Raw genomic sequence first — 25,495 nt, 5'->3', positions numbered from 1 at the left:
AGAGCAGCAGATGGGAGCCCAGGGAGGGTCTTAGATCAGAAGCTAGAACTCTGAGTCTTTCTGGGATGAATACTGCCAAACTGTAGGAAGATGGCCTGTTGCTATTTGCAAATGGTGGTTTTTATTTCTTCTCTTTAATTCATTCAGAAAAAGTTTGACTCTTCCAAAAAACACATTACGCTCTGTGAAGACAGGATGTGTTATCACACCCGCAAGCCATCCTCACTTCAAAAGTATGCTGCCTGGTCAGCTGCCTGCACTGAGACCCGGAGAGAGCTTGCATGCGTCTGGTCTTGGTCAACAGTGACTCCTAACCACACTGTTATTCTTTCAAAACACATTTTATTAGTGGCACATGGAATTTAGAGTTAAGCAACGACTTTCCAGAGAGAAGGTAAGCCCTGGCAGACTAAAAAACTGAGCAGATATGTCACAGGAGAAAGACCATTTCCAGTGCAATGAGAGGACGGGGATATTCCTCACCAAGGAAATGACTTTATCATGCTGAACACACTGAACAATGCCCTTTCAGTACATTCCGGGGGGTCCCAAAGCTCTAGAGAGTCTGTGTCCTCAGTAATACTATCATGGTGTCATTTCTCCACTGATCGGCCACTCCCTGCTGTTGGAGAGGCTGGGAGCCCTGTTACTCCCTGTGTGGGGACGGGGGCCTGTGGCAGGTAGGGGCTGGCTTGTGGGAGAATACTAGCTGAACCAAGAAAACCCTTAAGACTCAAAGCACCCCCCACCCCAAGTTTCCATTATTGCCCCTTGTCTCCAGCTTGGGGAGCTACGGGTGATCAGAGGGTCCTTGGCAAGCATCGGGAAACATGTCTATGTTGGTAAGCTGGAGAACTGAGCTTTCTTAAAAAATCTGTTTTCCCTCTCTCAGATGAAGAACATCTCCCTTCGAGAATGTTCATGCTTTCGCCAAGTGTCCTTGTCACGTTCCTGCAGCTTCTCCCACCTCACTTAGGCACCTTCACTGGACTGGTCCCTTTCTGGTCCTTCACCTGCAAGCTTTGGGTCTCCCAATCCCCAAAGGCTCCCTCTGCTCTGAGGCAGTTCCACTGGGCCAAGGTATCCTCTCTTCTTTTTAACCTTACACAATGGAGACTGCTCCCTAGAGACTGTCATCTTCACTGGTCTTATTTGGACATATTTTTTTAATAGATGGACACAATATCTTTATTTTTTTATGTGGTCCTGAGAATCGAACCCACTGCCTCACATGTGCGAGGCAAATGTTCTGCCACTGAGCCACAACCCCGGCCCCTTATTTGGATATTAATATGGGCATTTCTCTCATTGCTTTGGAACCACACCCTCAACCAAACATTCAGATACTTATTGATCAAGGCAACAAAATGAGGGACAGATTGCATAATTTTTCCATTTCTGAATCTAATTGATTAAGTGGCATCTCCCCAGCAGGCAGATGAATTTTACCTCCAAGTTATCACCTAGAATACAAATTTCAGGGTTTTAGGGCAGGTCTGTGATCATGGTGTCACCAAGGTCAAGGCCAATGTGCAGCTTGTTGTCCTTGGCGGCTGCCCAGGGCATGGAGGTAGAGGTCCACTTTGCCACCCAGTCTCCTGTTTTGCTGATCAAGATGAGGCCACCCAAACCTTTGATCTTTGACTTCATATAACCCAACGACAGGTCCGCGGCCTCTTCCACGGTCTTTCCTGAGAACAAAGGAAAGTTGAGAAACAATACAGGTTACTGAAAGGAATCAGATGGTGATATCCTTTGCAGTATGAGAAGCCAAAGTGAGTTAATGATTTCTATCTGCATGCCTAAAATGAGGATCCTCACCTCTTGCTGAGACAGAGCTGCTGCATCAGCTAAGCAGAGCTGCCCTCCCTGTCCCACCCAGGCTGGATGCCTCTGCAGCCCCCATCTCCTGAGATGCAGAGAAAAGAGTATTCTAAGTGCTCTCCTAGTCCAGATCCAACTAGAAGGTGGGGAGGAGTCAAATAGTGGAAACTACCTGAAAGAAACATCTGCAGCCAATAAGAGAGGGCTCCCCATACTTCTCCATCTATTGATCACCTAACTCCTGTACTTGTCTTCACAAACTATGAACTTGTCCTTTGTTCCACATACCTTGTTCCATGTGGAAGAGAGTGAGTCTGGCTAGATTCACCTTTAGGATGCTCTCCCCATGCCCAGTCGTGGAAATGGCTCCGATGTTATTGTCAGCGTAACCTCCAGATCCTGCTCAAAAAAGTGATTGGTTCTAACTGAGCAGCAATGGTCAGGAAGCACAAATACACATCACCTAGGCGTGTGCTGCGTAAGGCTAAACCTCAGAGTGCTGAAGAGTAGGCAAAGGCCAGGTTCGTAGCCAGGAGCCACTGGACCAGGATGCACTGTGTCAATGCACTGGAATCCAGGAGGATGGAACCCTGGGGAGGGAGGCAGGGGTGACCTCACAGAGCAGCTACACCAGGCCAGCATCTCCTCTGCCTCAAAGCATATCCAGACCCTGCTCAGTGATCCTGCCCCTCCCGGTCTCCTTCCCACACCCCACACGGAAGTGACTTTGTGGTCTCCTCTCCATTCCTGAACTTGTTCACACACAGCCACTGGCCTGAGAGTCCCACAGTATGGGCACAGTTAGCCTTTACTCTCCCCTGTCTCTCAGGAGCATTATATTGATTTTTGCCTTCGCTATTGATGGGGCATGGGGGGAAAGGGCTCTGGAATGTCATGGTCCCCAGGGTTTTCAGAGGCAGGTGACCCCTGGTTCTGGAAGGAGCTGGAACAGGGTAGGGACTGTAAACTCTAGCGAAGGGAGGTGGCTTTTCTTTAAGCTTTTGCTGTGGGAGGAACTGGACAGACCCCATGGTGTCCAGATGGCTGAGGCAGCCAAGTCTTTACTTCACTTCTCCTAAGACCACAAAAGACCAGGGTGGTGCCAAGAGTGGTCCTGGCCTGGGCAGCAGGACTGCAAAGACACCTCCCCCTTCTCAAGATGACAACACCTGGGAGAACTCTGCAGTGTGCCCAGTGTCCACCCAGAGTCCTCTGGGGCCGGCTGGGGTGTCCCAAGGGAATGCTCATCAGAAAGGCCAGGTCGAGCGCACGTGGGGGTCAGAACCAAGACAAGGACTTTGGGCGACACCTTCTCTCTCTCAAGACGTCACCATCGCAACGAAATGAATTTGAATTCAGTTTCTGGGACCTGATCTGCCGAGCCTGGGCTGAACCCAGCTGCAGGCAAACGGCACAACCAACCAGACATTTTGGGAGGATTTTTTTTTTTTTTTTTTTTTGCTAAGGAGAAAAGATTATTTCATATCTCTGGGGTAATTAGACATCATCTCTTTAAAGAGGCTTCCAGGGTCTCCTCCAAGTTCATGACGGTACAAAGGATGTCAAGCGTTGTCAAGAGTACAGATTACTACCAAAGACTAAAGCAACACATTAAAAAAGGGAGGGCAGGGTTAGCTTTCCACCCAAAGTACAAGCTGTTGAAACAATTTAGCTGTTCCTGAAACTTCAATCAGAATCCTCACAAGAAAACTCTGAAAGTCTGCACGGGATGAAACATATACAAACCCCCGACCCTGCCAATCACACGTCCTGGAAAAGAGAGGACCTGCGTTAGTGTTAATGTAAAGAACACTTCAATCTGAAATATTTCTGTAGAAGTGTGTCAAATTTGTGCCACTTAATTCTAATATCTGCAAACAGAAGTTCCCAGCTCTCTTATATCATTAATGTGAGCCCACGCCTGGGAAGAGGTTTTGGGTGCTTAACCCTCTGCAGGCAAGTCGGCAGATTCTGAACCGGGGCTAAAGAGAAGACAGGCAGCCTACAGGGTGAAAAGCCCGGGGCATTTTAAGCATTTACTGCATTGTCCATCTCTGTTTCCTTCCCCAAGGCATCCCAAAAATGTAATCCAGGGAACAGAGTGCCCACTGGATGAAAACACCCTCTCAAAGCAGTGCCCCAAACAACCCTTCCAGCCCCCAATTCTGAAGCTGTCATTGAGAGGAGGAAATGAAACAAGAAAAGGAGAGAACAGAGAACAAAGGGGACCTGGTGACAGGAAGGGAAAGGGGCAGAGGCAGGAGCCGTCCCTCAGACCCACCTACACATGGTGAGTCCCCAACTCGGCCGACCATCTTATTAACGATACCCCCTGTCGAGGTGGCATAAGCCACGTTTCCTTTGGAGTCCAAGGCCACGGCACCCACAGTGCCCGCTGAGTTTCTGCCAAAAACAAAAAGAGTGACAGTTTGAAGATGAGAAACGCTCCCACAAGCACCAGTGTGGCTTACAGCCACTGAATTCCCACATGACATGCTGACAGTGTGGGGACACCTTCCATGCCAACACTCTCCTTTGTTTCTTATCCCACATGTCAGTCACAGGCGGACTTCCAGACGTTCTCTAGCTCTGTACTCTAGGAGGACATCCAGTCCGGCACCACCATTATCTCGCTGTGTGGCTTAGGTTTTATTCCCTGTGTCTCACTGTCCCCATGAACAAAATGGGAATAAATATAACAGATTTATAAATATGACTGCATCTCAAACTTGGGCATGCATGAGATTCCCTTGGATCCCCCCCAAGAGATTTTGAAGCGGCCACCAAGAACGGAAAGAAACGGAAGCCGTGAGTTGGTAGCTCCAGGGTGGCCACCTCCCAGGTACGGTGGAGCTGCCAGGTACCTATTTTATGGGGTTGTTGTGAGGATCGAGTAAGTTGATTTCCCTCCTGACATTCTATAATGAATTTTCCGATGAGATGGTTGAAAATGTATTTTAACACCCGTGCATCCACCCAGATTCCACAGTAAACCATCCTGGAATACCATCAGGTCCGAGGCGCTGAGTCACAGCAGCAAATGTGAGATAGGGGATAGGGGAGTTTAAGCCAAGAAGTGTCGCTATCTGAGTTGAATTTTAAAAATAATCATTCTTATCGCTGCACCCACCCACCGGGACCGTTAAAATTCAAAAGCACAATATGAAGCACTAACAAAAAATGTACAGGAACCCCAATCATCATTCATTCAGTAAGGCCACAGGTGTACACTGGCCGGACTCTTTTGAAATCTCACTTTGCAACATCTGCTAAGGCTGATCATAAAGGCGCTCCATGACACAGCAATTACACACCGCCAATCTGTCCAGCAGAAACATGGACACATGATCACCCAGAAAGAGCACACAGATGTTCCCAGCAGCGCTGTTTGTAATGACCCCAAACAGAAGACACAAATCCCCCTCCCCACCTCAGGGTGAGTAGATAACCGTGGGATACTCATGGAATACCATACCCCAGTGGGGAGGAAGGCAGACTCCCAAGTACACACTGTGTGGTTCCACTCAATCCAAGCTAACGACAGGCAACACACCATCATCCACTGTGCTAGAAGTTGGCCAGCCGCTACCTGGGGGAGGGGAAGGCAGGAAGGGGCAGGAGGTGGGGCTTCTGGCAACATCCTGTTTTCTGATCTGGCAGCTGATTATGTGGGTGTGTGTATTCTGTGAAAATCCATCAAGGTGCAGACGCGTGACTGGTGTGTGCTTGTGTACGTGCTCCTCTGCAAAGAATCACTCTGGCTGTGGTGTGCAGTTGATTGAGAGTCAAGACCAACAACAGACAGGGAGGAGGTGTGAGGCGGCACTGGTTTGTTAGGGCAGTTTTGGTGGAAGGGGTGATGAGAGGCTGGACATTTTGAAGGCAGCCCTGATAAAAGAGTTTGCAGGTGGACAGGATGTGAGGAAGAGAAATCTTGAAAGAGTCTGAAGGCGTTTGGCCTCACAAGTGAAAAGGCATGTATTGCAGTGTAGATCATTAGGAGTAGGGTTTTTTGTTTTGCTGTTGGTGTGTGTATGGAGGAGCGTGGTAGGGCTGAGAAATAAAAACTCTGTCTTGGACCCAGGCTGGGGGGTTAAGTGGTCACCTGGAGAGGCTGGACCACAGCCCCACACTGCCTGCCTGCAAGGCATCTACTCAGGAGGAGTCCCCGGTTCCGTCACCTCAAAGACTACTTGCGGATGGCCAAAGACCTCAATCTAGGGGGCTGTGTGTCTCAAGTGGGAAATGCTTTCTGAGTTTTAGTTTTGTGAACTATAAAAAAAGGTAGACATATTACAAAAAAAAAATCTTTTATATGGTAAAAAATGCCATAAAGAAAGTAAAAGTACGTAAGTAAAGAGGTGCCCTCAGGCATTGCCAGTGGTGGGCTGGCTCCCAACGTTTGCAAGGGACAGGGCAGGAGCACATATGGAGTCAGAGGCCCACACAGCATATATGGTCAGTATTCAGAATTTATGAATATTCTCTACCTTCTTACCATGGTAAACTATCTTGAAAATATTTTCATACACACACACACACACACATATATATACACACATATACATATATGAAAATAATATATATGCATAAAATAAAGGTATACTGTATATTTTGATATAATGAATTATTATTATAGTCAATCAAAATTATTTATCTTTTTGTGTGTGGTAAGAGTGCCTAAGATCCACTCTTGGTGAACTTCCAGTAGATAATATTATTAATGACCGTCTGCACATTGTGTGTCGGGTCTCTAGACTTATTCATGCTACGTAACTGTTACTTTGTACCCTTGGACCCACTTCCCCCATTTCCCTCATCCCACCCTCTCCCAGTCCCTAGGAATTATTATTCTTTTCTATGTATTTGATTATTTATTTCAGATGCCGCACACAGCTGAGATCATGCCGTGTTTTTCTTTCTTTGTCTGATTTCAGTCATTTAGCCTGATGTCCTGAAGGTCCATCCATGTGGTTGCAAACGGCAGGATCCCCTTGTTGGTGGGGTTCTTTTTTTTGTCTTTTTTGGAACTGGGGCGGGGGGCGGGGAGGCGGTGGTCAAACCCAGGGCTTTGCAAATGCAAGGCAGATGCTTTGCCACTGAGCTACATCCCAGCCCAATTCTTTTTAATATTCCATTACTTACACACACACCCCATCCCACAATTTCTTGATCCATTCATTCGTTACGGACACGTCCACATCTTGGCTATTGAGAATGATGCTGCAACGAAGGCGGGAGTGCAGAAGTCTTAGGCCGAGCTGATTTCATCTCCCTGGGGTGTATGACACAGTCGGGTTGTGGGGTCACATGCTGGTTCTATTTTAGATTTCTTTAGGAATCTCCATGCTGTCTGATCTTGAAAAGTATTATAAAGCTACGTTTTCATTTAACTGAAAGTTCACATACTACTAACGATGATGTGATTTAATTATTATTATAATTAATATTGTGCACACTTGCACCATTGGATTAGCTGGGGATGGCAGCAGGATTCACAATGGTTATGCACTTCCTCCAAACAATCCATTTTTCTTGTCTTTGTTTCAGGGGTCACTTGTCATGTTCTCACACTCAACATTTTCACACATTATTGAATTCTACTGACAAAAAATGAAAAATAGGACCTTTTTGGAGTCGATGTATTCTTAGTACATTTTTAAGCAATTTTAATCTGGAGATGCCTTACTTCGGATAAATATGGAATTGCCCAATGTAGTTCTTAAAGCATACTTAGGTTTGGAAATGAATCCTGATTTTTACATCATCATGCAAAAACACTGCATGGATCTATACATGATAAATTATCATCACAGAAGATATTACAGACTTTAATCTGGTCGTATAAATCACAACCATTTATTATTGTCATCTCATCATCTCTTAAGTGATATCTATTTCCATGCAAATAAATCCTTCTTTTAAATTTCAAGGCTTGTATATTATAAAGAAAACCAGAGATAGAAGCATTTTCTTCAATTTTGTTCATAGCTCTCTCTTCAAATGAGACCACACCGATTAAAAATAGTGTCTGCAGAAACTGGTTTGGGGACTTTTGTACATAAGTTCTTCCTTGAATTAGGCAAAGAATATCTGTAATTCTTTTAAAGGAGAAATAGGCCAACTCAGATCTTCTTTCTTTTAAAGCTTATTATTAGAAGACAATAGTGTAAGCCCGGTGTGGTGTTACATGCCTGTGATCCCAGTGACTCAGGAGGCTGACGCAAGAGGATCACAAGCTCAAAGCCAGCCTCAGCAACTAGTGAGACTCGTCTCAAAATAAAAAACGAAAAAGGGCTGAGGATGTAACTCAGTGGTAAAGCATCCGAGGGTTCACTCTCCAGTATGAATTAAACAAACACAGCCCATGGTGTATTCAAGCACTTACAGAGAGCACAAATTAAAAATCCCCTTCACCTTCTGCGGAGGCCCATGCCTTACTCTTTGGACACCTTCTGTGGTTCTGCTTAGCTCTTCCCATCTAAATTCAGTTGAGTTACGTTGGCAGCATTCAGCAGGTGTCCCCTACATTGTCTTTGTTATAGGGACAGACATGAATTCAGTCAAGAGGCTCCCCCTTTGGGCATATCTAGAGGATCCCTCTGTGTTCCACAGCACCCTGCCATTGGCACAGCTGAGGTCACATATCCAACACAGCTGCACAGACACAGAACCTAGTGGACTCGGCCAAGCTTCCTGCTTCCATTACCAACCCGGTCAGATCTGTCATCACCATTATCACAGGCTTGCCTTCAACAGTCTTTTAACTTAACGCCTACAGCAAAGTTTCCCCACCCACTTCTTCATTTAAAACCATATTTTAAGAAGCTGACGTAAAGCCAGTGAAACACAGATTGCTTTAGACTTGTTTCCCTTCTTCAAGTACCGAGATGAGCCTCTGGTAGATGTCAGTTGTCCAGCACATCTTCTGACCACGGTACGTTCTAAATGTGTTAATAAACACATTTTAGCTGGGTTCAGTGGAAGAGTGTTTGTCTAGTATGTGTAAGGTCCTGGGTTCCAACCTTAGCACTGCAAAACCAAAACACCTCCAAGAACAAAACGAAAAAACTACCACTAAACCAGCCAACCAACCAACAAACCACTCCCCAGTTCGCCTGCTTGTAATCCCAGCTATTTGGAGGCTGAGGCAGGAGGATCAGGAGTTTGAGGCCAGCCTGGGACAGTGAAACTCTGTCTCAAAAAAAAAAAAAAAAAAAGATTTAATGTCTTTATTTGAACTCCCTATTCTACACACTGAGCACAGTTTCATTATTTTCTGTCTTCAAATCATGTTTGGCATTTTGCCAAATTTTGAAATCATTTTTACTAAACCAAGAACATTTCTGTTGTGCTGTAAACCCTGGTGGTGTCTTGAACCATGAGGCTTGACTAAATCCTGGACACACATGTTGTCCTCTCCAGGACAGCAGGTCACGTTTCCAGCGCTATATTTTCCTGGTGTCACCAACTGTCCACTGTGTGTTCAGCCTCTTCCTCCCAATCCCTGTGCTTTTTTTGTGTGTGATTCTTTGTGGCCAGAAATTCAATACTTCAATGAAGAATATCGAGCTTCAGGGATTTCACTTGATCTGTTCAAGTTGTGGATTCCACGAGAATAAACTTCTTACTGATTTCCACTATTTGGATAAGAAACGCAATCTTCACTTAACAAAGAATTGGTGATATCCTGTTGTGAACTTCACGTGGCTCATCCTGGAAGGAGATTGCTTGCTTTATGGATTCCATTTTTTTTCTTTCTTTTCTTTTCTTTCTTTCTTTCTTTTTTTTTTTTTTTTTGAGAGAGAGAGAGAGAGAGAGAGAATTTTGATATTTATTTTTTTTTTAGTTTTCGGCGGACACAACATCTTTGTTTGTATGTGGTGCTGAGAATCGAACCAGGCTGCACGCATGCCAGGTGAGCGCTACCGCTTGAGCCACATCCCCAAGCCCCTGGATTCCAGTTTTTAAAGTGGAAGCAGACTCTTCTTTGAAGAATTTTTTTACTTCTTTTTTTTCTTTCACTTTTTTTCCTGTTGTGAGATCCATTTTAGTATTCATTCTTTTTCTATCAAAATCTTGACTTATACTCAATTTCAATCAATAATCTAGGGATTAAAAAGTAAAACAAAGTTATATCCAAAGTATTCAAAAATTAGAATATATTTTCATAAAAAAAATGAAGCGGGAATCTAAAGAAGTTGAAAACTATAAAAAGTAATTTAAAGACTTAATTTTCAAGTCAGTTTTTTGTAAAATATAGAAAAATTGTCTATTAATACTACAATCAAAACGTGGGTTATAAATAAATAATGTCAAAATCACTTAAGAGCTGAGAATTTTAATGTTACATTTTTGAAATTAACTAAATGTTTTAATTATCTCTTATTAAATAAAACAGAAACACTCAAAATTCTATATTCAAGGTCTATTTAGTTGGCCCCTTGGGCAGCTGACTCTGGAGCTGTGCTGTTTACTGTGGTCACCGCCAGCTACAGGTGGCCGCTGATGACTGCTAGCCACATGTAGCTACCTAGGCTGCACTGAGGTGCTCCACAGGCATAAAACACATGTAAGATTTTTAAAGATTTAGTATGAAAAAAGAGTATTAGATAGCTCATACATAATTTTTATAGTGATTACCAGATGAAATGGAAATATTTTGGATGGTAATATAATATACTGTGTTAAATAAAATATATTATTAATTTCACCTGTTTCCTTTTATTTTTAAAAGTGATGTAAGTGGCTCTCATTATGTTTCTACTGCTCTTCAAGTCAGACATGCACACAAATTTAACTCTGTGCATATGCTACTAATTCAATACCTTCAGAACTTTAAGCAGAAACAGCAGAGCCGAGATACTGGATGCTTGGCACTAGAGGAAATCAATACTTTGTGACAACTTTTCATTAATTTGCTTTTTCTCTTACCTGAGTCCTGCTGTTCCAGTCTTCCCACATTCCAGAGCAGTATCCATCTCTGATGTTGGCAGTGACACAACCCACAAATTTGGACTCAGGTGGCCTCTGCTTCCGAGACGCAGAGCAAGGGAGGTGGCGCAGCCTTCCCCTGGTAGCTGAATGGAGTTAGTCACAGGAGCAGATGAGGAGGGAGGAGGAGGGTTATGGGTTGTGTGGTGCCAGTACTGAGCGACAAAGGTGTATTCATGGCGTGAAACCCTTTTAAAGTGCCGGGCCCCAGGCAGGAGCCCTGCTTGCTTACATCTAAGAGCAGCACTGGCTGGTGGAGATGCAGAGTTCCAGAGTCTTGGGATGCAACGTGGCAACATCTTTGGATATAAACATGAATCATTTATCAAGCGACCCCCTTCCTCCACTAGCCCACTGACACACTAGCATGCTCCTGAGGTTGCCACCAGTTCCCAGCACATGGCCAGCCTGGTAAATCGGATTCTTTTTTTTTTTTTTTTTAACGTTTATTTTATTTATTTTTATTTTTACGTGGTGCTGAGGATTGAACCCAGGACCTTGTGCATGCTAGGCGAGCGCCCTACCGCTGAGCCACAACCCCAGCCCCGGTAAATCGGATTCTTAACCAGAATTCTCTGGGACACTTTTCCATCTGGCACCTGCCTGGCCTCATCACTGCAGATCTGATTCTTTAGGGAGGGGCTTAAGCATGAATATTCCGAAAAAGTTCCCTAGGTGGTTCCAAGTAAGAACTAGGCAGAGTCACTAAAGTGAGTCCATTATGACTTCCCATGCCATCTTCACGTTTTATTTTCAAAATTGCTTTAAATAAGAGGATTTTTGTAGGGCACGGTGGCACATGCCTGTAATCTCAGCAGCTCAGGAGGCTGGGAGAGGAGGATCCCGAGTTCAAAGCCAGCCTCAGCAAAGGTGAGGAGCTAAGCAGCTCAGTGAGACCCTGTCTCAAAATAAAATACAAAATAGGGCTGGGGATGTGGCTCAGAGAGTAAGCACTCCTAGGTTCGACCCCTGGTACCCAGTCAGGGAAGGGAGAAGCATCTGGGTAAATGACACCCTAATGCAAATCATTCTCTCCTAAATCATGCCAGGAAAGGAACTCTGCTAGCCTGGCTCACAGGAGTAATAAGTGAAATTAAATTTGAGAATAACAAGAGTAGCTTTTCCGGTATTTGGTTTGAATCATTTAAGAAATGTAGATAGTTAATAACTCCCAGAAGGATGGGCGGCAGGTGAGACTTACTTTGGATAGTCTGATCTCTGGGCACCATTCCCATGCTTCTCTTTTTCCAGTTGCTTCTTGCTTCTCTCTGTTATCAGTTCTTCTGTGGCAACCTCTGGAATCCCCATCTCTGCTGCAAATTTGCCCGCACCTTCACCCGTCAGAAAGCAATGAGGTGTCTGAGCCAGCAAGAAAAGGAAAAATGGTTAATTTTTAGAAATCTCTAATCTTCTTCTTCTTCTTCTTCTTCTTTTTTTTTTTTTTTTTTTTTTTTGAGAGAGAGAGAGAGAGAGAGAGAGAGAGAGAGAGAGAGAATTTTTCAATTATTTTTTAGTTTTCGGCGGACACAACATCTTTGTATGTGGTGCTGAGGATCGAACCTGGGCCGCATGCATGCCAGGCGAGCGTGCTACCACTTGAGCCAGGTCCTCAGCCCCTCTAATCTTCTTACCTATACCAACTATGTGGAAATAATTGTTTCTCTTTGGGTACAAAGGCTCAAAATGCAAATTTCATTGACTGGCTTTTCTGAATGCAGAAAAAAAGATGTGACTTACATATGATCTTAAATTTAGAAAACTTAACATGTTTGTATTTAACACATGCTCCTAAATAGCTGGTCTTTTCAATTTGTGTGTGCTGAGTTATAGATGTTGAAAGAGGCCTGAAGAAGAGCCAGTCACAGGGCTGTACGTCTGTAATCTCAGAGGCTTGGAGGCTGAGGCAGGAGGATCGAAAGTTCAAGCCAGCCTCAGCAACTTAGTGAGGCCCTAGGCAACAGACAAGACCCTATCTCTAAGTAAAAACCCCACAGGGCTGGAGATGGTGGCTTGGTGGTTAAGCACCCCTGGGTTCAATCCTCGGTACAAAAAAGAAAAAAAAAAAAAGATACAGAAAGATGACAAATTCATCACTGGTCAACTGATTACTAGTCAGGTGACATCACCCAGAAAAGTTGGAGTTGTGTCTGATTTGAGAGCTCAGATGCTGCTGTTTCTCTTTCTGTACATATTTTTAGAACAGTGATCTCAAGTACTTCCCCTCAGTCAGGCCTCTGTTTGTTACTGAGGCCCTGGGGTGGACACTCGGCGGGAACACGGCGCTCCAAGCACTTGTACCTTTTCCATAACAAGCCGCGCAAGTTTGACGGGATTCGCTATATTGCGCACTGCAGACACTGCTCCTGTGGACAGGTCTTTGCCGTCCATGATACTGGCATCCATTTCAATGTCACCTTCTGTGTTCAAGACAGACCCACAACCTACAGCCAAGTTGAAAAGCAAAAATTAAGAATTTAGAGAAGAATCCAGGTTTTCCTGTAATTTATCCATTTCAATCCATCTCTATTCCACTGCCAGAGGAAGGGGATTTTTTTTTTTTTTTTTGGTATTGGGGATTGAACCCTGAAATCTGTCTTGAGCCCTTTTTACTTTTTATTTGATTTTCACTAAGTGATCCAGTCTGGCCTTGAACTTGCAATCCTCCTGGCCCTGAGTGACTGGAATTACTGGAGTGTGCCATCACGCTAGGACACAGTAGTATTCCTGTCCCCTCACTGGTTCCTTACTTGCTCTCCAGATATGTGATGCCATCTGCCATGAGACCCCCACTAGCCCTGGGCAGATGGTGGTACCAAGCTCCTGAGTCCCAGAACTGTGAGCTAACTACCCCCCACTTTTCCTCCCCTCCCCTTCCTCCCTCCCTTTCCTTTTGTGGTATCTGGATTCAAACCCAGAGCCCTGTGCACACCAGGCCAGTGTTCTCCTGTCAACCGAGCTACATCCCCAGCTCTACCTCAGATCTTCTGTTATAGCCATAAGAAATGGACTAGGACAGCATCCTACAACCTACAAATAGAGTGTGAAGCCATTCCTGATCTGGCCATTCCTCCCGGTCCTCTCCAGCTCCTCTCTGGATCCACTTCACTCAAGTTCGGGGCTTCCATGCACACACCTCAGCCCTCATCACCGTCTCCCTTTCTCCAACTCCCGCTGCCTGCAGGGTGCCTGCAAATCTCTTAACCCTGTGGTTCCTCCATCTTCTCATTTGTAAAATGAGGGAAGAACACCCACCCGGGCCATCCTTGCAGGCTGCAGTGAGGCAGAAAGGCACCTTAAGCACTCAGTCAGAACAGCCCCTGGCTTGGCCTTGTAGGAAGGCAAGAACACTGGCTGCTTCGATTGTGTGCAAACTGAACAGGTGAGGAAACCGGCAAAGCAATTTTCCCCATGTTGAATGTCCATTAGATCCAGGTCTGCTTCCTTCTGCCGAGGCAGCTCCCATCTTTCCACCACTCCTAGAGCCTTCATGGGTTGTTACATGAAACCCACCTTTACAGAAGCAATTATTTTAGGGTTACAGGAGAGTATTACACTAGAAAATTTTGCAAGACTGATAATCTAAGAAAGATTAATTTCTTAAAATTAGTTACATTAATTACTAAAGCAGCACAAGTTGTCCTTTGGGCATAGAATGAAATATCCTGCTATTTATAATATGCCTATTATCAAACTGTATAAAAAATATGCTATCTGTAGAAATCTACTTTAATTTTAAAGACACAAGTAGGTTAAAAGCATGGAAATCTGAAGAATATTTTACCCTATATTATAAGACACAAGCTAAAAAAAAAAATGCTAAAAAATCAAAAGCAGTGGGACTGGGGTTGTGGTCAGTGTAGAGCGCTTACCTAGTATGTGTGAGGCACTGGGTTCAATTCTCAGCACCACATATGAATCAATAAAATGAAGTCCTATTGACAACTAAAAATACTTTAAAAATCAAATATAGCAATATAAAGAAAAAGATTCTACATCATGACAAAGCGGTGTTAATCTCAGGTATATGCAAGCCTGGTTTAACATTAAAAAAAATCAATCTGTAGTCACCACATAAGACAAGAGCAAAAACATATCTCAATAGATAAAGAAAACTCATATGACAAAATGTGACATGCAAACATGATGAAAAGAAATCTTAGCAAACTAGTAAGGGAACTGCTTCAACCTGGAACTACATACACTTAATGGTCAGAGACTGGGTGCTTTTCCCCCCACTGCCTTTATTAGCTCTATCGAACACAATACTGAATGGGTTTACTAATGGAATAAGACCCCCCCCAAAATAAAAAGAAATCAAAGGCATAAAGATTGGAAAGGAAGACACAAAACTGTCTCCAACTGTAGATGACATAACTGTGTGAACAATTAACAGAATCTCCCAATGCTACTAGTATAAATAGATTTACCAAGGTCACAGAATTAGAAGTTGCTATTATGTGGCCCTATATTCAAATGTTGAAACCTTTACCCCTAAGGTGATGGTATTAGGAGGTGGGTCCTTGAAAGGTAATTACTTCATGAGGGTGAAGCCCTCATGAATGGGATTAGTGCCCTTATAAAGGGGGCTCTTCCAACACGTGAGGTTGGAATGAGAAGACGCCTGTCTATGAGGAGGCAGGCCCTCCCCAGACACCTCTTCTGCTGGCACTTTGCTCTTGAACTTCTCAGCTACCAGAAACTGTAAGACATTTCTGTTTTCCATAAGACATCTACTCTGTGGTATTTTGTAATAGAAGCCCAAATGGACTAAATAAAAAATTGATATACAAAAATCTGTAGTTCTCACTCTCTTAGGCAGGGCAGAGTTGCAGCGGCCTTGTGAGAAGCCTGTCCTCCTGCCACAGCCCAGCAGTAATGAAGTCTCCCTCCTTCCTGTGTCAAGGAGGCCACCGCCACTGCACGGTGCCAGGTGTATATATAACAAATATCCAGAGCAAATACCTAAGAAATCAAAGACAGATACTCAAAAACACTACACGTAAAACAAAATGGGATTCTAAAAAACATTCAAGTAACTCAAAGGCAGGCCAGAAGAGAAAACTGAGAAACAGGGCAAACAACACTAAAATGCGATAGGAGATTTAAGTTGTCACATATAATTATATAAAATGCAAATATTCTAGATGGGTTAATCAAAAGACAGACATAGGCAGAGTGGATAAAAACTTTACCCAACTCTATGTCCTGGCAACCCTATTCCTGGGCATTTATCCTAGAGGTACAGAAACTCATTTTCACACTAAAGTCTGTTCACATACCTTCTTAGCAGCTTTACTGGCATAGTCCCCTCCCCCAAACTGGAGACAACTAAAATATCCTTTACCAGGTGAATGTTTAAATAAACTGCAGTACATCTGTACCAGACAATGCTACTTAGCACTATAAAGGAATACATGTTAGATGGATCCAAGGCTTATGTTGAGTGGGGGGAAAATTTCCAAAAAGTCACATGATTCCCTTTACTGTGCATTCTGAAAGTAATAAAGTTATAAAGACGCGAAACAGATGAGTGACTTACAGAGGGGTTAGGGAGGATGGAGATAGTGATAAGCATTTAGTTAACCATTCCAGTTTCCTGGCCACAGCTGCTAATATTCTTGGAAGACAGAGAGTAGGAATTGTCTTTTGTGTGCTAAGGAGATGGCTGGTGGCTAGGAGCTCCCAGATAGTGTCAGGATAGGGGGCTGGCTGCCAGAGGAACTAACCATGTGGTTAAAGGGCACTGCCCTAACCTCTGGGGGAGGAACAGACTAAAAGTTGAGTTGATAACCAATGGCTGTGGTTTAAGCAATCAATCACACCTATAAAATGAAGCCTCCATAAAAACTCCTAAGGATGGGTTTGGAGAGGTCTGGGGTTGCTGAACTCATGGAGGTGCCAGGAGGGCAGCAAGCTTAAAGAGGGCATGGAAACTCTGCACCCTTCCTATAACCTTGACCCGTACATTTCTTCATGTGCACATCCTTTATTATATTAATATAATAAGCCAGTAAATGTGTGAGTTTTGTGACCTGTCCTGGAAGGTAAATGGGGGACAGCTTGTAGAACTAAGCCCTTAACCTGAGTGACCTGACTCTACCCCTGGTAGATAATGTCAGAAAGGATTAGACATTGCCACGTCATCTGGCTTATGATTTGTATCCTTTATCATCTTCCTTATAATAAATAAGCAAGTACAAGTGTTTCCCTGGATTTTGTAAGCCTTCCTAGAAATATACGAGCCTAAGGAGGGGAACAGGGAGCCCCTGATATGTAGCCAAGTTAGACAGAAATAAGCAACCTGGGACCCACTAATTGTGACTGGCATCTGAAATTAGAGGGAAGTCTTGTGAAAGTGAGTCCTTAATCTGTGGGGTCTACTTAGAGTCATAATTGAACTGAAGGACACCCAGTTGGTGTCTAGAGAATTATTAGAGAATTAGTTGGTATGAAAAAACAAAAACAAAAATAAAAACAAAAAAACTTCCATCTATCAGGCTACTAGGAGTATTTTGTGAGTGAAGAGAAGAAAACCAATTTATTCTTCCTATAGGCCTTTTCAACAATTGATGCTTGAATAATTATGCAATATATATATATATATATATATATATATATATATATATATATACCTTGTACCATATACCTTGATATATACCTTGTACCATAAGCAAAAATGTATCCCAAACAGATCAGAGACTTAAAATTTCTAGAAGACTACATTAGAGAAAATGTTTGTAACCCTGAGTTAGGTAAATATTTATGCTACGACATGAAGAGTATGATCCATTAACAATAAAAATGAATAAATTGGACTTCTATGAAATTGAGAACTTCTGCATTTTCAAAGACACTGTTAATAGACAGAAATGATAAGCCACAGACTAGGTGAAAATATCTAGAGATCACGTGTCTAAGGTTTACACCAAATTATATAAAGAACATTTAAAACTCAATAATAAGGAAAAAAAAAACAATAAAATTGACAAAGGATTTGAATAGAGACTAAATGAAAGAAGAAATGTGGTTGGGGAAAAAAAACACATGAAAAGATGTTCAATATCATCTGCTATTTTGGGGAATGCTAATTACCACCACAGTGAGATTCCTCCATGCCCCTATTAAGATGGCTAAACTTTAAAAAATACCGTTGAAACCCAGAGCTGGTGAAGATTCTGAGCAACTGGAACTTTCATCTATTGCTGGTGGGAATGGAAAATGGCAGTTGCATTGGAAAAGTCTGGCAGTTTCTAATAAAGTTAAATACATACTTGCCATACACTCCTAGGTGTTCACACAAAATACCTAGGTTTTGTGTTTACCCAAAAAACCTGTGTACAGGTTTATAATGATCCCAAGTGGAACAAGTCCCCCAGCTGGTAAATGGCTAAATGAGTGGGGCACCTATACATCAGAACGCTTCTCCACCTCAAGGATACACTTGGGGATATCCAGATCTATGTGGACATTCTCATGCACTGTTGGGTGACAATTCAGACTCCAAAGGCTACAGACTGCAGGAATCCATGTATGACATTCTGGAAAAGACAAAACTACAGGGATAGAAAACAGATTAGTTGTTGCCAAGGGCCAGAAGTGGATGGAGGTGTGGACCCAAAGGATGTGGAGAGGGAGAGAACCATTTTATTTTTTGATTGTAGCAGGGGCTACACCTCCATATGTATTTATCACAGTCATTGACCTACATGCTAAAAAGGGAATTTTATTGTAATATAAATTATATTAAATACCCAACCATTAAAATTGTATAGTACTAGGCTAGTGGATCCTAAACCTGGTTGCATCTTAGAACCACACGGGAGACTTCAAAACAAAGAAACAAACAACAAACAACAGAAAAACCACAAACAATTCCTAGACCCCACAACAGACTTTTGCCATTTAGATGTAAAGGAGTTAAAAATGCAATAAATAATTATAGATAGCTATGAGGAATTTAGAGTTATAAAAACAATCCTGTTACCTCAAAGACTCTTTGACAACTTGTAAAACTGAATTTACAGAGGGGCTGGGGCTGTAGCTCAGTGGTAAAGCACTTGCCTAGCAGGTGTGAGGCACTGGGTTTGCTCCTCAGCACCACATAAAAATACATAAAAATAAAGTCATGGGCTGGGGTTGTGGCTCAGCGGTAGAGCCCTCACCTAGCACATGCAGGGCTCTGCGTTCGATCCTCAGCACCACATAAAAATAAAATAAGGATATTGTGTCCGTGTACAACTAAAAAATAAAAAAGACTTTAAACAATATTTCTAAGATGGGTGTGGTGGTGCCTTTAGTCCCAGTGACTTAGGAGACTGAGGTGGGAAGATCACTTGAGCTCAGGATTTTGAGGCCAATCTGGGCAACATAGTGATACCCCAGCTTGGAAAAAAGGAAAAAGGAAAAAAAAAAAAAAAAGAAATTCTGGCAGTTAAATCTCAAAGTTCAATTTGTATTCCATTAGTATCAAATAAACGACTTCAAATACTGGAACAAGCAGTAAACAGAAAGTAAAATCCGTATTAAAACAGGAATGGAAACACAGCATTTTCACTGACACTCAGATAAGTTGTCGTGAGTGCTAGTTATCATCTCAGGACCCAATAACTGCTGGGAGTCAGCTTTTTGTATGAAGTTCCCAAATAGATATTCCAGGGGATGATGGTAGAGGCTGCTTGAATCTGTCTGTAAAAGCAAACGGAAAAACAGCCAAGAGAGACAGCGAACTGTTAGAGCCCATCTATCCCCCCAGATCTTTCATTTCCTTTTTTAAAGCTCTACTCATCTCCCTCAAAGGGCTGAACAGCAGACATCTGGACACTAGAGGAAGGTACCCAGAAAGTAGTCAAGAAAGGAGAGCTGGCTCCTGGGTTTCCTAATCCGAACTTCCCCAGGAATGAGGATGAGGGATCCTGTTAGCTAATAGGATAATAGGGGACCAGAATCTGCTTCAAATCAAGGTCCTCTAAAAACAAGTGGGGGTTTGTCAGCCAGGAGGTCCTGACTGCTGAGAGGCATTTGGTTTACGGGTCTCCCACTGACAAAGCTGGCTGCTTCCCATGCTGGCTGCTTGGTCCCCCGCTGGTAAACTCTGGTTCAACAAACAGCCATAAAAGTGCACTGTCACGTCTCATTCTGTGGTCAGGCAGACTTGCGAAAGGTTTTTTTTTTTTTTTAATATTTTTTAGTTATAGACGGATGCAATATCTTTATTTTCTTTATTCATTTTTATGTGGTGCTGAGGATCAAACCCAGTGCCTCACATGTGCGAGGCAAGTGCTCTGCCACTGAGCCACAACCCCAGCCCCTGCGAAAGGTTTTTAAGAGTTGGTGAGTGATCAGCAGAGTCAAGGAGATAGCACAAATACTCAGTCAATATTTGCTGAACCATGTTGGGTGGGTGGTGTAATTCCAAGAAGTATTTTAATCATGAGATCTTAGGTTTCTCTTTTAGAATAAAGAGGAAGCAAATGTCTTGCAGCAAGTTAGTCATTTTTTTTGTGCCTTAGTGTTCTCAACTGAGAAATGGGCATAATAATTATACCTTGTTCACCAAGCTACAGTCCACATTTAATGAGCTAATTGTGCAAATTTCTTAGACTATGGTATATAGTACATCATATATTAGCTATGATGATTATTATTCTAAAAAATGAGCAGATTTGAGTCAAAGAAGCCAAACAAAAGCATCATACTCTGTATGATTGCATTTATATGCAATTTTAGGAAATGTAAGCTAATCTATGGTGACAGAAGCGCATCTGGACTGCTGCTAGGGATGAAGAAGGGAATAACTGCAAAGTGGTGTGAAGGAATTTTAGGGTTCCTTAGCTCTCAGTACCTCACTTCTGACATCAGATGTGTGGGTTTCTTTCCCTGGCACATCAATTCATCTGCAGTTGATGTCCTATAACTCAATTTACTTCTGACACCATCTACACAGAGCTAGAGTCAGATCCCACAGGTTATACTGCCTCCTACTTCAGAAGCCAATTACAGGTAGATTACCCAAAATTTCTGCCTCACTTGGCTATAAATGGAAGGTTTTGATGGGTTTCTGCAACTCGCCCCATTTTTTTTGGGGGGGGGGGCGGGGTTCTGGGGATTGAACTCAGAGGCGCCACTGAGCCATATCCCTAGTGTTATTTTGTATTTTATTTAGAGACAGGTTTCACCGAGTTGCTTAGGGCCTCGCTTTTGCTGAGGCGGCTTTGAACTTGTGATCCTCCTGTCTCAGCTTCCTGAGTTGCTGGGATTACAGGCGTGTGCCACCATGCCCAGCAACCTCTTTCTTCAGTTTCATTAATTCCCTAGGACACTCATTAGACTCAGGGGAATACTTATGTTTACTGGTTTAGAATGTGAGTAAAGGATAGGATAAGGGACACAGATGAACAGCCAGATGAAAAATGTAACAAGGATTTAGTGGTTACTCTTCTCTTCAGCCTGTAGATGCCCACTGAATAACTAAAAGCAAATAAAGCTTGGCATCTCTGCCTTCATTCTGTATCTGTCTCCTTTATCACCTTGAACTTTATATAAAATTCCTGCTCAACTCTGCACATAGGCATTTAAGGAGTATATGTCTGAAAACCGGTAATAAAAAGTTGATTAGCCTTGAATTTACCTCTTTATCCCCCTTTATCCTCTTTATCCCCCTTCAAGGTAGGAGGCATCAAGAGGAGAGTAACTAAAATATTTTCAAGATTCAAATAACAGCTTTTTACAATATCCTATCCCAGACCAGTTGCAGCAATGCCTAGAAGTTTCCAGTCATTGCTCTAAATCTTCAGTTACCTTGGATTCCAGGATCAGGGGAGCCTCACAGATATATTACCCAATGGTGGGAATGGGGTTGTCCCTTCATAGGATGACTTCTATGGAGCCACCCGGAAGAACCACAACTGAGATAACTATCAACCAGAGAGCAGTTTGACCAAGATGCTTAATTATGCACACCTCTTGCCCCCTCCACATCTTTCTCCATTTAAACCTAAATTCATGTCAGTACTGCACCCCCCCCCGCAACAGGTTGAAGACATAGTCCCTTGTCTTCCTAGTATAACTACACTGATAAAATTTCTTTCCTTTCTTTGCCCCTGACAATCTCTTATATTGGCCTCTTGGGATGAGTGGCAGAACCTACAGGGACCCCTGGAACAGAGCCTTTGTTCTAAAACCCCAGTAACAAAAATACACAGGGTCAAGTCTGGAAAGCTCCTGGGCACAGGGGCTTCTGACCCTGTGGAGTTGGTGTTTACTACCCTCCTGGTACATGGGTGTGTTCACTAACTAGAAAGTTTCCCCAAACCTGGAGTTCTGGGATTTTTATGGAAGGCTTCATCATGTAGTCATGATGGATTATAAACTGTTTCTGGCTCCTCTCCCTTTCCAAGGGGATGGGGGTGGAGGGCTGTAAAATTCAACCTAATTATGGCTTGGTTTGTATACTGACCAGCCTCTATTCAGAACCCCCCCAAAGTCACCTCATTAGGACAAAAGCTGTTCCTATCACCCAGGAAATTACAAGAGATGGGTACTTTGTGTTAGTAGCTGGGGTCAAAGATCAAATATTAGAATAAAAGATTCTCCTAACTCTGGGCATGGTGGCACATGCCTGTAATCTCAGTGGCTTGGTAGACTGAGGCAGGAGGACTTCAAGTTCAAAGCCAGCTTTAGCAATTAGCAACATAATTAGGCCCTAAACAACTTAGTGAGACTCTATCTAAAATAAATAAATAAATATATAAATGGGCTGGGAATGTGGCTTAATGGTTAAGTGCCCCTGGGTTCAATCTTTGGTACATGGTGGCGCACACCTGTAGTCCCAGTGGCTTGGTAGGCTTAGGCAGGAAAATCGAGAGTTCAAAGCCAGCCTCAGCAATGGGTGAGGCACTAAGCAACTCAGGGAGACCCTGTCTTTAAATAAAATACAAAATAGGGGTGGGGATATGGCTCAGTGGAGTGTCCCTGATTCACTCCCCTGTACACATCTCCCAGCACTCTCATGGTGCTCAGGAATTACAAGGGTTTCAAGTGCTGTGTTCCTGAAAGGGTGGAGATGACCAAATACACATTTCTTATTCTGTTATAATAGCACAGCCTGGGATAGAAGTGTTTTAAATCTTGGGTGTGGCAGCGGTCATACAGGTGTATACCTTTTTTCAAACTTGAAAAGGGTACAGTTTATGATATGTAAAGTTTGTTCCCTCAAGGCCCCCCTCCAACGTAATAAAAGGCCTTTTGGTATATGAATTCTCAGAAACTGGTTAAATGAAGGGTGAATTAGTGGATTCAAAATTTCCGACCCCCTCCCAAAACAAGGTGATCAACAGGTGAAAAGAAAAATACTGCTTTTCCCCTTACCATATTATTTCATTATGAAGCCAATTAGAACTGGGCACCGATGGGCCTGCCTGTAATCCTTGTGAATGGGGAGGTTGAGGCGGTGGAAGCCCAAGTTCAAGGACAGCCTCAGTCTCAGCAACTTTGTCAGACCATGTCTCAAAATAAAAAGTAAAAGGGGCTGGGGATGTAGCTCAGTGGTAAAGCGCCCCTGGGTTCATTCAACCCGCCATACCAAACAAAACCCCCAAAGACAACATCTTAGACTCTTCAAGTATGTTTTGGGGTAGGAGCTTGATCTGATTGGCGTATTGTTCACTGGCTGAGGCGCAATTTACCTGCGTTGAACTCGGGATCGTTCTCCAGGATGGTCACTGCTTCTTCCACAGCATCGACTGCGCTCCCTCCCTCCTGGAGGACCTTGTAGCCCCCCGTCGCTGCTTTCGAGATGCCCTGGCGCACTCGCTCTTTCCGGTCCTGGGAGATGCTGCTGGCTCCGCCACCGTGGACCAAGACGACGGGATTCATCTTGACCGAGCCTAGGCGTCAGGAAGAGGCAAGCGTCATTCCAAAACTGCACGGGCAAGGTCTCCGCTGGAGACCGCGGAGAGGCCAAGTCCAAGTTTTCCCTTCGGGAGGCAACTTCCTGAGACGGTGGCGCAGAGGGGGACTCGGTCTGACCTTTGTACCTAAAGCCCAAGGCGACCCCTGACCTTCAGAATTCCCCGCCGCCCCGGGCCTGGGGTACCCATGTCGGGAGTTCGGGACCCAAGCCTGCGCCCCAGCCATACCAGCTGCAGTGGGCCTCATTTCCCTCCCAACAACCCCAGTCCCGGTCTCAAGTCTGGTCGCCCTCCGGGAAGAGCGCTCGGGGTCTGCTCGCGTGCCCTCGTCGGGCCTCGGTTTCCCCGGGGGCGTGTGGCCCCTTCCTATTCCCACCGAGGGGTCGGGGCCGTCTGAGCACCGAACCTCCTCGGCGTCCAAGCCTCGGACCCGCAGCACCGAAGCAGAGAGCTTCCCACCTTCAGGAAAGGTCATTTCTGTCCATGTCGTCCACCAGCCCTGCACCTTGGGCTGCTGCTCCCGCAGGGCGGCGGACTGACTTACCGAGGGCGCCGCGGAGGCGGGCGCGGGGGTGTCACGCAGGTGGAGCCGCCGATCGCAGCCCTCCCAGGCCGGCTCCGCAAACCGCTCGGCCCGCAACCGCTCCGCGGGCAACGGCTCCGCGCCTGCGCACGAGGGCGGGGCCGGCGCCGCGGGGTTACCGTCACCCGCCCCGCCCCGCCCGAGGCGCCGCGTCCGGCACCTTTCCCGGGTCAGCGCCCCGCTGTGTCCGCGCTGTGCGCCTCTCGGAACCCGGCGTCTCTGGCCTTCCACCCTCTAGTTGCAAACGGGCACACTCCTCCCGATAGGCTGGGGGCGGGTGGCCGGGTTGCTGGCCCAGATTTTGTAATTGCATATCTAAAAGCGACGCTCCGAGTACGAAGCTGGCTGATTATCGTTTTCAATGAAATCCTCGTCCCTTTCATTGTCTCTTTTTTTAAATCTACTATAAAGAACAGAAGGATAAATGGCAAAAACCTCTTTGATTGGTCAGGTTCCGTGGGTGGCGGGCACCGAGAGTCTTAAAACCCCAGCTTACTTCTTACCAAGTAAAGCCTCTAGCTTCACTCGCTCTTCCTTTTCTTTCTTTCTTTCCTTTTTTTTTTTTTTTTTTTGGTGCCATATATTGAACTCAGGGGCACTCGACCACTGAGCCACATCCCCAGCCCCTTTTCTATTTTATTTAGAGACGGTCTCACTGAATTCCTAAGCTCCTCACTGAATTGCTAAGCGCCTTGCCTTTGCTGAGGCTGGCTTTGAACTCGCGACCTTCCTGTGTCAGCCTCACGAGCTGCTGGGATTACAGGCACTCACCACCGCAGCTGGGCGATCCATTGTTAGTTTCCCACTAGTTTTGCTGTAGATAACACCTCTAAGGGTTATAAAGATAACCTGCCTAGGTAATGGGACCTGAAGGTTGATTTTGCTTGAAAACTCTTTGACTCTGCCCTTGGACCTCCAGATGGCCCAGGAGTAGTTTCATATTGCATCTTTGTTGCCTTAACTTTTGGATTAGTTTATACTCAGCTCTGCTCATAGACCTGTTGGCGGTTTTAGAAATGTTTTGTCCAGAACTGTGGTATAGGGTTAATTTGACCTAGACTTGCCTAGTTCCCCCGCCTCTGCGGAAGGCAAGGATATCTAAAGGTCCTGGAGGATCTCCACCTATTCCCAGAAAAGACATAATTATGAGCCCCTTTATTAGCCTTTCCTTTTCTCTCATTATTCC

General features: G+C 44.3%; 1 protein-coding gene across 1 annotated transcript; it reads right to left on the bottom strand.

Moving 5' to 3' along the window:
- Window positions 1-322: 322 nt before the first annotated feature.
- Asrgl1 (asparaginase and isoaspartyl peptidase 1) lies at window positions 323-24,413 on the bottom strand. Its single transcript, XM_076847329.2, has 7 exons — window positions 24,271-24,413; window positions 23,502-23,702; window positions 13,117-13,259; window positions 12,020-12,177; window positions 4,106-4,227; window positions 2,113-2,223; window positions 323-1,691 (listed from the first exon to the last, which is right to left on the bottom strand). Exons 2-7 carry the CDS (start codon window positions 23,689-23,691, stop codon window positions 1,486-1,488), a joined length of 930 nt encoding a protein of 309 aa, XP_076703444.2. The 5' UTR covers window positions 23,692-23,702; window positions 24,271-24,413; the 3' UTR covers window positions 323-1,485.
- Window positions 24,414-25,495: the final 1,082 nt, after the last annotated feature.

Source organism: Callospermophilus lateralis, chromosome 2 (genome assembly GCF_048772815.1).
Source record: "Callospermophilus lateralis isolate mCalLat2 chromosome 2, mCalLat2.hap1, whole genome shotgun sequence".
Classification (NCBI taxonomy): Eukaryota; Metazoa; Chordata; class Mammalia; order Rodentia; family Sciuridae; genus Callospermophilus; species Callospermophilus lateralis.
This window is presented reverse-complemented; position numbering and strand designations above follow the sequence as displayed.

Coding starts and splice junctions, on each gene's coding strand:
- Asrgl1 (XM_076847329.2), bottom strand. CDS start 23,691: ATGAATCCCGTCGTCTTGGTCCACGGTGGCGGAGCCAGCAGCATCTCC. Junction 4,228..12,019: donor CAGAGATCAGACTATCCAAA/GTAAGTCTCACC, acceptor TGTTTTTGGCAG/AAACTCAGCGGGCACTGTGG. Junction 1,692..2,112: donor TCTCTTCCACATGGAACAAG/GTATGTGGAACA, acceptor CTTTGTTCTCAG/GAAAGACCGTGGAAGAGGCC.